The following is a 16,874-nucleotide window of genomic DNA, read 5'->3' as shown; positions in this document are numbered from 1 at the left end:
AAAAAATTTCCACCCCCGAGAAGCGGTGGCAACCACTACTTATTCTAAAATTTTCAAGCAAATCGATCTATTCTGTAAAAATTGCGAGGTTTTGTTCTATTTTAAGGTTCATTACTTGGACTACATTAATTATATTAAATACTCAAACACACACAACAAAAATTTTTTAATGTTCTGCCCTCTAGATCAGGGGTCACCAATTAGTGGACCGCGGTCCGCATCCGGACCGTAAGCTAGTTTTGTACGAAAAGAGAAAAACAATATTTATTTGTCAAAAAAAATTTTTTTCTTGTTTTCTGACAGCGGTGACATGTATTTTGAATTAAATAAATTACGTACATTCTTCTTCTTGTCTCAACTAATTTAATTAAGACAATTGTTGGACACATATTCTCGTTTAAAAAAATTATCCATTAAGTCATCACGCCCAGATGGATGACATCACTAGTACAATGATTATGAAAAACCATAATTTAGAAATAAAAAACAACCTGTTTTGGAATTTATTTAAAAAATTGCCCATTCACGAAAAAATTAATTTATTCCAACTTTTACGTGGTCACTGTATATTTGTATATGTATACAAATATAGAAATGCGCCATAAAATATAAAATAAATAGAAACCTGTTAAAAAGTGATGACGTCGACCATTACTTGATGAAAATTCATTATTTAACAATAAAACACTGAAAACTTTTGTTTTCAATACTTCTGTTTCTTATACAAAATTTTATGGAAGTATTGAAAACAAAAGTTTTCAGTGTTTTATTGTTGGATATAAATAGACCTTGGGCCCACACTTAAAAACAGTTTATTACCTCCCCCATTAGAATTTTTTATTCAGGTATTTCTTGTCGAGTGGGACAACTTTTCCATTGCGGAAAATTTTCGGGAAAATATTATTATATGTGTTATTATTAATAGGCCTTAAATGCCCATAATCAACTATTTTTAATGGGAATAAGCCACAATTTTACCAAAAAAAGATTTTATTAACGTTTCGAGGCCCAAATCGGGTTTCGTTGTCAAAATACAAAATACTACTAAAATAAACAAAAATGTTGTTGCTAAGTAAAAAAAATTCTTGTAATAATTTATTTAATCTGACTCATTTATATTGGCAATTCAGACGTATATTATACAAATTAAACTAGAAGACTTTAAAATGATATCGCCAATATTTATGAGTTGCGTTCCTAGGACGACTTTACTAAAAGATAGTTCATTCGATTACATGAAATCAATCCCAACTCAAGAATATCCGTCACAAAAAAATCATAGCATGTGATATGTCTTTAAAAAGACAACCAAATGCAACGATGACAGTAAAATTCTCGCGTTAGAGATTCCATAGTAAATCACGAGGGAAAACCAGGAAAAAGCCTCGTGATACTATCCCGACATCGTAAGTATTTGGTCTTACATTTAATTTACTTTCAAAAAACTAATACCAAATTCTGACTTAAATATGTTTAAATTATAAATAATATTAATAATACATGGATATACAATAAGTAATACTAAAATATAAAATTTGTACTAACTCGATATGTTATTGATTTACTAATCGTGGTATTTTCTTTCTATTGACTTCCTTTTTCAGTATGGGTAACCACATCCTACTGCATTCTACCGAGGAATTTGCGACACAATTGGTTTCATTTAGCATAATTAGAACAGCTTCTTTGATTTTTCTCTTTTTACTATCTGATTCTTTCAAGCGGCTCTAATTATGCTAAATGAAGCCAATTGTGTCGCAAATTCTTCGGTAGAATGCAATAGGATGTGGTTACCCATACTGAAAGAGGAAGTCAATAGAAAGAAAATACCACGATTAGTAAGTCAATAACATATCGAGTTAATACAAATTTTATATTTTAGTATTACTTATTGTATATCTATGTATTATTAATATTATTTATAATTTAAACATATTAAGGTCAGAATTTGGTATTAGTTTTTTTTTTAATTAAATTAAATGTAAGACCAAATACTTACGATGTCGGGATAGTATCACGAGGTTTTTTCCTGGGTTTCCCTCGTGATTTACTATGGAATCTCTAACGCGAGAATTTTACTGTCATCGTTGCATTTGGTTGCATCTACCATAAAAAATACTCTCTTTGCTGTTTAGGGCTTATCTCTATATAACTAATATTATAAATTTAACGATGGATAGAAAATATTCAGAAAAATATATAATAAAATTAAATTCAAAGCATACAAAATTACCAAAAGTTTATAGTTCAAAATTAAAAAACCACCCCCACTCGGTTTTATAAAATAAGCCAATCTCACAGCTTTTAATCAAATAGTGAATGTTTGTAATTAATGTTTGATAATGAAAAGTTATTGCTTATTGACTGGAAAGTTCTATTAATGAAATCGCTGTTCCTTTAGTGGAACCGGTAATTCGATGGTTACCTTATCCTCAGATGAAGAAAGGTTTGTAGTAGATAGCTTGTAGATTAGTTCTACTTTTGGAGATAGTTGTAGGTAGTATAAAATTAAGACACTTACAGTAATTCTGATGATGTTGCCTCTTAAACTGCACTGGATCTAACTTACTTTAACTAGTAATCAAGCACCGAAGTTACTTATATTGTAATTTGGATCTAATCGGATGTTAGATCTAAATACAGGAGGATGGGAGTGATACACACTCCGATAAGATAATAGAGTGAATTCTCAATCAAAAGATATATTGTAGATAAGATATTAGATACGAGACAGGCAGATAGACGTCTACACTCTAAGACACTCAGGCACCAAGTCCTTTTCTATTCGCAATATTTTCGATGCGTTTTCTCTAAAAAAAGTGGGAATATATCCCCTCTCAAAAATGGCCACTTCTTAAAAAGAACCGACCTATTTTCGGTTTTAGATAAAGTAACGGTACATCATACACATGTCGAAAAATGAAGTCAAGGGACCTAACGGTTGTTTTCAGAAGGGAAAGTTATTCAGTCAAAAGGTTCCCTTTGAAATAGAACTTAAACGGAAAGTATAAGTATTCCACGAATACGACTGTTTTGGATTATCGCGACAACGAATATTTTAGTGTGCAACATAAGAAGTACGAAAGTATTTTGCCCTAATAATTACTCAAATAAACAACAATATAATTTGCAATTTACTTTTGTTCTTAATATTTTGCACAGTAAAATATTCGATGTCGCGATAATCCAAGAGGGTCGTATATTCGTGGAATGGGGTATAGCAATAAAACATTGCAATACACATCCCCGCTTTGAATAGAGTGGAGTACCTAACGGAATCTTAGTAGTAAACTTGTTGGAAGATACTGAACAGATTACAATAACAAGAGCTATATAAAATAAGAGACTTTCGGTCTATTTCCAAAACATTGTGTTTCGGCAAAGCTGCAATAAAAAAAATGGTCCTGTTTATAATAATAAACTCAGTTATTTGCAGATACGGCCATAAGCGTACCCGTAAAGAGTGCTAGTGGGCTTAAAAACTAATCCAAAATATATATTAATTATATAAAAATATTATTACAATATAATAGCTATTTGAATAAAAGTACGAAACATGTGACCTTTAACGTTGCAATCTATCTTCTTCAAGTCATGATTCTAGTTTTTTTTTTGCAACTTTAATGTAGTCGTTAATTAATAATCAACCCAGCTTATATGTTATTAACTAGGTGCGACACTACACCCCTGGGCTCTATCCAGCAACCTTAATAATATTTAATGCCAGAAATATGAATTTCCGTAATAACTGGTGGCTTTTAAACAAAGAACATAAGACACCTGAGATATGTATCCACCGGACCGTTTGCTCTGCGTCCGACTTCATCCCCCTGGCAATATATAATGGCTAATAAAGGGTTGTAATTTTACGCGATGCATAATTTCAGCCGCATCACGAGCTTTACACCCCGGAATCGTCTCATTTAAATAATTTAGCTCGGCACAATACGTTTGTGGATTAATAACGAAGCCATTAGTGTCTCATTGGTTGTAGCGAAACTGACGTTCCTACCTAAATCGAATAGATTAAACCTCCCGAAACGGGGGTTTGTTGTTGGGGATGATGTTAGTTCGTCGGGTAATGCTAGATTAGACGCTGTTAGAGATGCCTATGACGATAATAGGCTGAACAAATCGGCAGATATTGGAGCGTAATTACAGAGTACACTATTAAAATATTAATATCAGTTATTATAATTATTATGTATCTATTAGGAATGTTTTTATTGTCATTCAATTCTTAAATACTCATGCGATAGGTTATAAAATAACCGAAAAATTTGATTTCACCTAGTTTCTTAATTTGTGGTCGCTAATATCAAATTATTAAGTTTTTTTAATACAATTACGTCGCGAATTTTGTTGCCATATTTCTGGGGTAAGTTTAACTGTTGTCACTCTCTTTACAACATAACATAGAGACATATTTTTCCTTTCTCCCCATAATTTCAATGCATGACTAATTTACTGAGTCTGCCATATTACTAGAATCTTTACAGATGAAATGATTTAACTTAATAACTTCACTATAGAAGAAAAAACGCGAAACATGTCTTCACCATATTCAAGAGACTTCAGATATTGTTAGTTGTAGTGTAATGAATATCTAAGGAAAAACTCACCGGTATTTCTGTAAATGGCATTCACTCTCTGCACATGCCTCGTCATCACTTCGATACACGCTTCTTCTGTCCCGTACTTCGAGAAAAACTGGTGATCTGCTTGCAGATACAACATACAAGTGGTTTTCTTGGGATCAACCGTGGCTCGTTTGTTAACGTTTCTGAAGATCAGACCAGAAGCGTCCAAAGTGCTTCGGTTGGTGAACATCTCCAGCTCTTCGTCGATCGGTTGGTTCAGATCGAAGATAGGAGTGAAAGGTCGACGAGTTCGGTTGGGGCTAAATATAATTGGGGGATCGTCATAGCTAGGAGGTAGTTTCGCTTCGGCTTCTAATAACCAACGTTTTTTCCGGTGGTTTTGGTTATTCTTAAGGTTGCTATTTAGGTAAAGGCGGTGAGAGGCACACGATTGTCCTGAAAATAAAAAAAAAACAGTATTTTAGCAGATCTTAATTATGACTCAATATATATGACAATTTTGAAAATACTATTCACTAAAGAAATCTGCACAAAAATATAAAGTTTATTCGGTATTTAACCTTTACACAGAATATACAAGCGATGTATTCACCGATTATTTTAAACGAATTACTAGTTGAAATTAACAAAGTTCTATACGAGCCCCCAATTAATGTTACGTCATTAAAAGAAATTACTGTAACTACACATATAAATACCTCGTATTATGTCAGATGAATATATTGATTCGGAAATTAAATCTGTTTAGAAATATTTGACAATATTTGGAAATATTGAACAACTAATAGAAAAAAGAAAAACCAAAAATATATCCGTCCATCTGGCTTTTGTAGATCTTAAGAAAGGTTATGACATAATACCTAGAACTAAGCTATGAGCAGCAATGGAAGTTATCAAAGTTCCGCGAACATTAATAAAATCAGTAAAAGCACTCTGCAAAATAACAAAGTAGCTATCAAAACGGGCAATAGATTATGCAGTCCGTTTAAGACGACAAAGGCAAGAGATTATTGTTATAGGGCTGCTCCACATCCCCTACCCTATTCAAAATATTCCTGGAAGAAAACCTAAAATCATGGAAAAGAAAATGCGAGGAACAAGTAAAAACGAATACATATATACCCTAAGTTTTTCTAACGACCATCTAGTGAACGCACAAGACGAAAATGCTTTCAACTTTATGATGAGAAAATTGGAACAGGAATATAAAAATAATGGTATAGAAATAAACCTAAATAAAACTGAATATCTGACAAAGAAGAATACCGAAATAAAACAACTGAAAATAGACGACGGTAAACAAATAAAAGGAACAGACAAGTACAAGTATTTAGGTTTCATAATATCAAACAAAGGAACAACTGAAGAAGATATAAAAAATAGACTAGCAAAAATAAGAGATTGCACACGAAAATTGAACCCGGTGCTTACGTGGGATAAGAAAATCAGTAGGTATAAACACAAAAAGAATATATTATAACACCATGACAAGCAGTATCCTGACGTATGGATGTGAAAATTGGATAAGAGATAGAATAAATACCATAGAGATTAAAAGAGTCAGACAAGGTTGAATTTTGGCGCCAACATTGTTCAATGTTTACTCGGACTAGTTATTTAAAAAGGCCCTTGAGAGACAGCCATATGGAATAAAAATCAACGGGGAACTACTTAATGTGATTAGATGTGCAGACGATACAGTAATTCTGTCAGATAATATTGAAGGTCTCCAAATTCTGCTTGATCGTATTCACGAGGTAGGAGGGGAAATGGGCATTAAAATAAACTCAAACAAAACCAAATTTTTGTGTTTAGTCATGACCCACATCCCGATGCAAAGCTTCAATTAAACGGAGTCCAAGTTGAGAAAGTTCACAAAATGACATATTTGGGAACTGTGATAAACGGACCAACTAGATCCAGACATAGGAATAAAACGTAGAATAGCAATGACTAAAACTACTTTTATGAAAATGAAGTCATTTCTTTGCAATAATCATCTCAGTTTAGAACTAAGACCAAGAATGGTTAAGTGCCATGTTTGGTCCGTACTTTTGTATAGTACAGAAGTGTGGACGCTAAAAGTATCGATCATGAACAGAATTGAAGCATTGGAAATGTGGACTCATAGACGGATGCTGAAGATACCCTGGACAGCAAGAAAAACTAATGAAGAAGTACTAAGGAGGGTCAACAAAGATAGAGAACTGCTAAATATTGTTAAACATCGAAAAATGTCTTATTTGGGACATATAGTGAGGGGAAGTCGATATAAAATATTACAACTGATCCTTAAAGGCAAAATAGAGGGCCGCAGAGGTGTAGAAAGAAAACAGGTTTCTTGGTTAAAAAATGGTGAATGGACTCAGATATCAAATGCAGGACAATTATTCCATATTGGGATTAAGAGATTAAAAAAATAATGGGAATGAACTCATATAATATACTACATTCTACATATAACAGAAGAGATTAACCTGGTACGGACATGTCAGAAGAGTAAACAAAATACGTTGGATAAACAGAATAACAGAGTGAAGCCCGATAGAAAGAAGGAAGGGAGCCAGAACCCGAAGGTATTTCAGAGATGAAGTGGACGAAGCCATAGAAAGAAGAAATATGCAGGAAGGGGACTGCCAAAAGAGTAAGAACTAGAGAGAACAGTTGAACGGAGGAATATAGTGAAAACTGTGGAAATCCTTGGTATATATTGCTGTATAATTTTTTTGTGGGAAAAATTTAGTAAATAAATTTATATCAAAGACCACGAAATTATAGATTTTCATCGCCCTGTATATGACCAAAAATTGTAATAGGATAATTTCGTGAGTAATCAGTGTTTTCGCGGAATAGTGAAATCGTTAAGAAGGTGGTTTTTCTTAATGGGTTTTTGAACGGACTAAAACAATGGTGCAGTCAGAGTAGACAATACAGTTTTATTTCGCTTTGCAATGGACAATAAGACATTTTATAAAAAAAATCGAAGAAGGTTAAGCGGTAAACAAATTTATTAATTTTAGAATTCAAGGCTTTTTGTTTAGCAACGAGAGAAATTTGATGCCTCCCAGAATTTAACAAATTGGAAAGTTGTATACAAATTAAATCGTTTCTTAAGAAATGATAATATGGGTGTATTGGGTAGAAAGGATGTTTGGTGATTGGTGGAAAATGATGGATGGAAGGGATGAGAGTGTTGAGTCTGATTTTGACGAGAAAAAATAGGCACTGTGAAATTAATATCTGAAGACAGCAGTCCAGTTTTTGAAAAGTGAGAAGTCAGTGTAAAGTGGTGAAATTGGGCCTTTGCGAGCAGAATTAAGTTGAAACCAAATCGTTGACCGAGTTGAAAAGTTAATTTTCCTGGGACCGAGGAAGATTCCTGTTTCTGTCTAGAACGAGTAGCCGATTGGTATCTATTTGAACAAGATATCGAGCAGAAAGGAAACTTAGTCGAGAATTCGAGCGACTCCTGTTTGTTTGTGAAGCAGTTTAAACGAGAGGGACCTTTCGCAACATCCTAAGAGTACGTGTGGGAGAATCGAGGACGGCGCAATCCGGGAAAAAAGTAGAGAAGAAACAAAAAGGTTAGTCAAATCTTTTGTGAAACGGAGAGAGTTTGTTTATATCCACACCATATTTGCTTAATTTTTGCATGAACAGTTCTATAACATAATTAGTCATTCCAATTTTTAAAGAAGAAATAAGTAATCAATTCAAAAGAAGAAAAGTAAAGTTTATTAAATTTTGTAAGAATAAATAACGAATCATTTAAATAATTTTGTTTTGCTAAAACAGAGGAGATATCAGAATTAAAGCTTAATTTATTAGATGAGAAATTGTTGCAACAAATCTAAATTTTTAGCATATTTTTTAAATCCTATGTTTATGGTATATTGGATAAATAAATAATATTTTTTAACATTTATATGACATTGAGTGTGTTTGATTTCCCTGTTTGTCCTTGGATGGAGTAAGCAACTAGAGATACCAAAAGCCACAAACCAAAGGTAAAGCATCAAAAATAAAATAGCCCTGAGAATAAAGTTTATTAGAAAATTTAATTTAAATTTGGTTTTGTTTTACATAAGCAGCAATTAAAATAATTGAGTAATTAATTAAATTAAAAATTTGCTCATCAATCTCATAAAAGAGAGCAATACCGAGCATAAGAATATATAGAAATATTTGACATGATTATTGACAATGTTTATAATATTGTGGAAGAAAAAGACTTCCAACCCGAAAGTATTGCCTTTCCAGCCAAAAATATCCATTGCAATTAACCAAAGGTCAAGATATCTAATGTTTTCATATGTCAAAAGAAGAAAATATACGTTAGATGAAGTGTGGAAGAATTATCTTCACTAGCAAAAGCATGAGAGTGTCAAAAAAAGGGAAACCAAAGTGTGCAAATACCCCATGCAAGAAGAAGGATCAGACAAGAAAGAAGATTTGAAAGAGTCGATTGGTGAAGTTTGAGAAATTACGAGGCAGATAATAATATGAAGTTATTCCCTACTAGGTCTGGATCCCGCGTATGAAAAAAAAGTTGATTAATAGCAAGCTGAAAATTTGTTAATAGCTTAAGGGTGTCTAGTCGCACAAACTTTGATATATAGGAACACTGGAGCAGGGGCAGTTCCACGAAAACGGCACATGTATTTTGTCCGACAGAACAGACTTAAACTCTCCGAACAGAGATTAAACTCTCATGCAAAAATCAGACTGCTATTTAGCACCAAATGGGCGTTTTAATGAGTGAAACATGTAGAATATGTCAAATGACAGAAATTATGACAGGTGATAAATAGCAGTCTGATTTTTGCATGAGAGTTTCATCTCTGTTCGGAGAGTTTAAGTCTGTTCTGTCGGACAAAATAAATGTGCCGTTTTCGTGGTCTGAGCGTTCCAAATTTTTAACCTGTTCCACAATTAAAACTTCCCCTGTTCCAGTGTTCCTATATATCAAAGTTTGTCCGACTAGACACCCTTAAGCTATTAACAAATTCTCAGCTTGCTATTAATTAAACTTTTTTTTCATACGCGGGATCCAGACCTATACTGCAATAAAATGTAGAACCGATTTGCAGGTTATTTAATTGAAAATTTATTTTATTTGTTCATTCACTGGTCGAGTAACCCAAGTAATGAAAACACGAAAGAGTCAGTACATAAAGCAACCATCCTTCCTTCAGTTTAAATACTATAAAAAACTTTTTATATTCATAAAATTTATATTTTCTGATTTGAAAAACAACTCGAAGATCAATTTCTCCGCATTTAAACTCAAGAACTTTTCTTAATATCTCGAACAAAAAAGCCGCTCGTTCTCAATTAGTTCCACCTTCCACCGTTCTCAATAGCGATTTCCTACCGAAGTCAGCGCAGCGCTCATTATCATTCTCGATTATAATTACCAATAATTCCTATTCCTATTCCCATTCTTACTGTTCTTGTCGAATAAAATACCAATTGAGCGTTTAACGCGTCCACTGAAAATTTCAATTAATTTTCCTCTGGGAAGAATCACAAAAACGTTATTGAAAGTAAAGAGCAGGGTTGCCATTGCCAATTATATTCGTCTGAGGAATTCGAGATCGATTTTTTATTTAGTATAACTTTAAGATTCTAGAACAAGAGTTTAACAAAAAAAAAACACTAAAAGAACAAAAAGCAAATCGTCGAAAAAAGATTTTACTGCCTACTAATCTTTAATTTTTTAATCGCAAAAAGACAAATGTTACAAAACCGTAAAAAGGAATGATAGGAAAGTACAACTTAGGGGCAAATATTTTAAATCAAAGGAAAGCAAAAAGGTTATTATAATATTCTGCTTGCTGCTTGTTCCTTAAACGTTTTGCCAATTTTGTAACACCCTTTCATGTTATACTTTCTGTTTTATAGTCTTCGTGATAGTCTTTACCGTTATATTGAAGTATTCTTTGCTAGCTATAGGTTACTTTTTCACTTTCCTAATTGGCATCATCATCAACACGTAGCGCTACAACCCTGGGTGGGTCCTGACTGACTGTACAACTTTTTCCAATTTGTTCTGTCTTCCATCAACGCCTAGGGTCAAATGGAATGTTCATTTTCCGGAGATCTGCTTGGATGTTATCTCTCCATCGCATTCTGGAACGCCCGAGTGGTCTTTTGCCTGTAGAAATCGCCTCCCATACCAGGCTTATAAGTCTCTTGTTATGAAGTCTGTGCACGTGGCCTACCCATCTTAGTTGCTGCGATTTAATTTCTTGGACAATATCGGCGTCATTGTAGAGTGCTTTTAATTTTCGTTCAAAACGTCTGAGCTTTTCTTCGTTTGCTTTGGTCATGGTCCACGTTTCGCATCCATATGTTATAGAGGTCTAACGATGGATTTATAGATTTTGATCTGGGAACTTCTTGCAAGATTTTTTGATTTTATAAGCTTATCCAGTGCGAATAGACAGCGATTTGCCGATTTAGTTCTGTCTTTTATTTCTTCAGTAACATCGTTGTCACGTTGTCAGCTATGATTACGGCCCCCAGATACTTAAAACGTTGTACTCTCTCGAAATTGAAGGTGTTGGCCGTCACATTTTGTCCTATTCTGTCTCTTCGTGTCCTTATATCCTATCCTAATTGGCATGCAAAAACGCAATGTTCTGCGTCATCTTCCAACTGACATATTAGGCATTGATAGGCATTTGTCTTTTTAATTTGATAAGTATAGGTACTAAAAGACTTAAGACCTGTCAAAAATTGTGTGAAATAAAAATTTGCATGTCTAAATTTGCTGTTCATTTAGGGCTCTATGTTAGATATGGGCATCTTCGTCCAATTTGGTTTAATTCTTTCTTCACTTTCTTCTTTCTGCACTCGATCTGTCACCATCACACTATATTTTCTGCTTTCCTCTCTGATCTTCTTTGTACCCCTTTCTCTTATTATACATAGTCACCTGTTCCAGTTAATGATAACATTAACTGGTTTGGTACAACTTCATTGGTACAGCAATTGCTGTGATTGTCTTATATGCACTTACCACCCTTAGTAATCATTTCATCATGATATTCCACACTATCGGTCCCAACACCAATCCCTGAGGACGTTGCCGTTGTATCCAACGATTTTTAGGTTATTTGTATTTTTCCGTATAATAGATAGTCACACATGATGTGTGTTAGATATGTAGGAATATTCATGTCTTTCATTTCTTTCGATTATCGTGGCCCAATTTGCTGTATTAAAGACATTTTTAATACATTATATAAAGCATTACTGTAACTACCCATATTCTTTTTCTACTCTGAACTTATTCTGCTACCCATTTTATTGCGTCAACTACTGATTTTCCGTTTTGGAATTCAAGTTGTTGTTTCAATATCGTTAATGTGCTTTTTTAAGTATTTCGTCTGTTTTACCCAAGGTATAAAGCAAACAAATTCCTGGGTTCACGGGACATCTCATTTAAAAGGTCGCCTAATCAACTTTGAAACGATATATTATTAGAATATTTATTTCTACTAGGTTATTCAAAATTATGTACACAGTCAAGTAAAATAGAATTACAATAAATCTTCTTCTTCTACAGGTGCCATCTTCGCTACGGAGGTTGGCAATTATCATAGCTATTTTAATTTTGGAGGCAGTAGCTCTAAAAAGTTGTTTTGAGCTGCATCCAAACCATTCTCTCAGGTTCTTCAGCCGTGAAATTCGTCTTCTTCCGATGCTTCTTCTGCCATCTATCTTTCCTTGCATTATGAGTCGCAGGATGCCATACTTCTCGCCCCGCATCACGTGTCCGAGATACTGTAGTTTTCTTTCTTTAATTGTAAGTTCAACTTCCTTCTCTTTACCTATTATTCTCAGTACTTCGTTATTCGTAACTCTATCTACCCAGGAAACCCTCAAAATTCTTCCATAGGTCCACATTTCAAAGGCGTTAAGTCGTCTCATTGTCTCTACATTTAACGTCCATGATTCCACTCCGTAGTATACACATTACAATAAATACTCATTCACTAAATTAAATTACGTTAGGACAGAATTTACTGTCCGTCTATCTCATTGCATCATTGCAGAAGGTCCTCAATTTGAATATTTCTTTTAATCTTATGATACCTATATTACCAAACATTTTTTATTATAAGTTGATCGCAGTAATAAACCAATAGTTTCAGATAACCATATAAAAATAAATATTCAAATATTTCCATCGTTGCAAAAGCCGAATAGGAGACTTTTCAAATAAGGTATCCCGTGGCCACGGTTCATATTAAACAAATCATTGATTACGTCATTACGTCAACACTGACCCTACGGCCAAACGAGCGACAAATACAGCGCTATAAGATCAGTAAAATGAAGCTCGAAAAATCGATCCTACAGTGAGTATATCTACAACGCTGTCTGACCATCCACTATACTCATGTAGAACCCATTTTTCCAGCTTCATTTTACTGCTCTTACAGCGCTGTAATTGTCGCTCGTCTGGCCGTAGGCCGAGGATGTAGGAATGTCCAACACATATGCATATACATAGCAATTGATGCAAATTTTTTCGTCGTATGTTTGTGATATAATGAATTTATTCCATACTTTTGTATCATACTGTATAACATCTCTTATTAAACGACCGCCGTTTTTCGTCGTAACACTCAAATCCTTTCATAGTCAGTGGTGTAGTGGAGCCGGAGCGGTCCGGAGCGTCGCTCCGGCACAGCTTTTGAAGGGGGAGCGGCGCTCCGGCTACGATTTTTTCAATCGAATTTTTTATATAGGACAAAAATAGATCTGAAATTGTTTTATTTAGAAAATATTGTTTTGTCCTTTACTAAGTAATTTTTACACGTTAGTTATCGTGGTTAATCAGTTAAGGCATACGCAGCTACGATTAGGTAGTTCGTAATTGTAAGCGCAAAAGTTGAGCGAGCGACTGGCAGACGGGATAGTTGATGGATAGACATGATAGACATCTCAGCGGTCCGCGCCCAGCACTACCGTGTCCGTGTCACCACAACCCTCCCCCCACCACGGAAGGAGGAATAGCCACAACAATATTGAAATATTGTGTCCTTCTTATCTCTCGCCTCTCCCCCTCGATTTCTCTCTAGCTCACTCGACGCCAAAGGGCCTTAAAACTCACGATTTGGGTAGTAGGCTAATTTTCAAAAATTTTCCGGTAGAGGTATAGCTCCGGCACAGCTAATTTTACCACTACACCACTGTTCATAGTTAAATTCCTTGTCGTTAAAAACGTATTCAAATGCAATTTCACAAACGAGCGAGGGAAAACACCCCCTCACAGCTCGCACCAGACTCGAGACAGATCTGATATAACACGTTTCTTAATGTCTTTATTTCTTTGAGTGGGTCATCTCGCGCGCGAACTAGAGCAACAGAACATCTTTGCTGCTCCACACTTCCTACAACGCTTCTTTTTACGCTCATCTCATCATCAAACTCCCGAGGAAGCTTTTCGGAGAGAATTGCAGGAACGAAATTGCCCTTTGGAGAGAAAGATTTATTAACAAAAAATAGAAACATTTTTATTATTAGTAAAAAAGAAGCTGTCAGCGAATTTAATAAAACAAAGTACTTTTATCAATTATCGACACTATATGGAATACACGATCTATTTGCAACAAAGATCATAAAAAAAAAGAAAACCACAATTAGACGAAAGCCTTATTCAAAAAGTCCTCCTCTATCTGCTTCGGGCACAACTTTTAAAAATATTAAGAAGAAACAGTAGCGATCAACTGGTAGCAAAAGCGCGTTCCAAGATTGCGGCTGTAATTTTGAATATTTTTTCGAGATATTTGACACACGTATTCGTAATATAATAAAGAATGGCGGTACAGAGCCCAATTTGAAAAATATATTAAGATGTGGAAATTACTCTGTAATTAAATACAATATTAGAAAAACGAGTCTGTACCGCCATTAAGAAGAACAAAAAAATACACTTTCTTCAAATAAACTTTTTTATCCGATGCCTAGATTTTGTGTCATTTTGGAACTACTAATTAAATAAAAAATTTTAGTAGTTCCAAAATGACACAAAATCTAGGCATCGGATAAAAAAGTTTATTTGAAGAAAGTGTATTTTTTTGTTCTTCTTAATGGCGGTACAGGCTCATTTTTTTAATATTGTATTTAGTTACAGAGTAATTTCCACATATTAATATATTTTTCAAATTGGGTTCTGTACCGCTATTCTTTATTATATTACGAATCCGTGTGCCAAATATCTCGAAAAAATATTCAAAATTACAGCCGCAATCTTGGAACGCGTTTTCGCTACCTGTTGATCGTTACTGTTTCCTCTTAATCAATTTCACTTTCACCAAGACTCACACACTCTTTCAATTTGTTTTAGATTTTTAAATAGGAAAAAATATATAAGTTTAAAGTAAAAAAAGGCCTCATGAGTCAAATGTCCCCCAACTAGTTCGGGTTGACAGATACTGTTCGTACGAGAGCGGCTGTGGTCACGGGCGCCCATATAAAAATTTTCAGGGGGGAGGGCAGACGTGAAAATGTTGCACATTATATTTTGTATACTTTGGATAACCATATATAGTATACAGCACCTGGGAAGCTAGGTATGAGCACTTGCTAGGCTAGCACCTGCCCATTAGTATGGGCGCCCATGGCTGTGGTCTCATTACAAGTCTTATTCCAGAGAGGAAAATGCGAAAACGCATGTCATTGATTGCGAAATAGAGTTTGATAAAGTTCAGCACGCCAAGATGATGCAAATACTAGAACAACTAGGTATTAATAAACAAGATCTGAAAGTAATTACAAACTTTTATTGGAATCAAACCGCAAATGTCAGAGTTGGCTGCGAACACACCACATATATGAAAATCATGGGTGGAGTGAGTCAAGGCTCTATTTTGTCTCCTCTAATTTTCAATATATACTTTGAAAGAATATTTATTGAAGCTTTGCATGAGGTAACTAAAAAAGGTATTCTACTAAACAAGTACAAACTAAACAACATTAGCTATGCAGATGACACCACAGTGTTTGCGGACAACCTAGACCTACAAGTTCTCAACAAAATCAGTATAACAGTCAACAATATCGACTCAATATAAACGTAAAGAAGACAAAGCTTATGATTATTAGCTAGAAAAAGATAACAGATCAACTCTACGTCAACCAAACCTCTGTAGAAAAAGCGACACACTGCAACTACCTCAGCATCATAATAAATGAACAATGAACTAACAACCAGGAGGTAAGAGCGCGCATCGGAAAACCTAGATATACGTTCAACCGTATGAGGTTCATCTTCAAGAGCTCCAACCTCTCTCTTAGTATTAAAGAATGCTGCGATGCTACATCTTCTCTGCGTCTTGAACGAAGATATGTGCACGCGAATAGTTGGAGAGCGAAGTAAAAAAGGACAGAAAAATTGATGCGATATCACCATCTCACAGAATGGCAATTATACATAAAAAATTATAGTAATATGCTAAGCAGAAGAGGGGCGAACTAAATAACAAGATAAAAAAATCAAAAGTATAGAATACATCACGATAAATAACGGCTCTTTAAAGGAAAAAATAAGATAATGATCCTCTTTGCCTTTATCCCTTTGCGGGATCGACTTGGAGCTTGGACCTTAACCTTGAATGCGCCATCAATGAAAAAACTAGAATCATTCGAGCTGTGGGTGTATCGAAGAATTTTGAAAATATCGTGGACAGAACATGTCGCAAACAAAGAGGCTCTGAGATTGAGAAAGATGAATAAAGAAATTGAAATCTGAAATACCATCGAAACAAGAAAATTAGAATATCTCGGACATATTACACGTGGAGGAAGATACAACTTGCTCCAATTGATTGTGCAGGGAAAGATTAAAGGAAAAAGAAGCATAGGGAGACGCAGAATATCGTGGCTGCGCAACCTGAGAGAGTGGTACGGATGTACATCAAATGAACTTTTCAGAGCAGGCGTCTCTAAAATACGAATAGGTATGATGATTGCCGACCTCTGTCGCGGAGATAGCAATTAAAGAAGAGGGATCGACTTCCCTAATTGCATTTCTCCACACAATTCTATCTTGGATCATATCAATATCAATCCCCTGTATCGACATGTCCTGCCTAAGCGTCTACCCCAGATCTTCTTTGATCTGCCTCTCCATCTTATAAGAACCTGCAGTTCAGCAATTCTTCGAATTGGGTAATTAACGTCTCGTGGTTGAACATGACCAAACCATCTTAACCTATGCTACCTCATTTTGACATTAATTAAAGCCACCCATATAGG

General features: G+C 34.7%; 1 protein-coding gene across 1 annotated transcript in view; it reads right to left on the bottom strand.

The window, feature by feature from the left end:
• LOC114328012 (disintegrin and metalloproteinase domain-containing protein 10-like) overlaps window positions 1–16,874 on the bottom strand; it is a gene marked incomplete in the record, with an annotated part of 957,890 nt that overhangs the window by 356,296 nt on the left and 584,720 nt on the right. Inside the window, 1 exon segment of the mRNA XM_050649896.1 lies at window positions 4,623–5,036. Within this exon segment, the coding sequence (XP_050505853.1) occupies window positions 4,623–5,036 (414 nt within the window).

The sequence above is a fragment of the Diabrotica virgifera genome, chromosome 1 (assembly GCF_917563875.1).
Source record: "Diabrotica virgifera virgifera chromosome 1, PGI_DIABVI_V3a".
NCBI lineage: Eukaryota > Metazoa > Arthropoda > Insecta > Coleoptera > Chrysomelidae > Diabrotica > Diabrotica virgifera.
The sequence above is the reverse complement of the archived record's forward strand: the minus strand, read 5'-3'. Positions and strand labels throughout refer to the sequence as shown.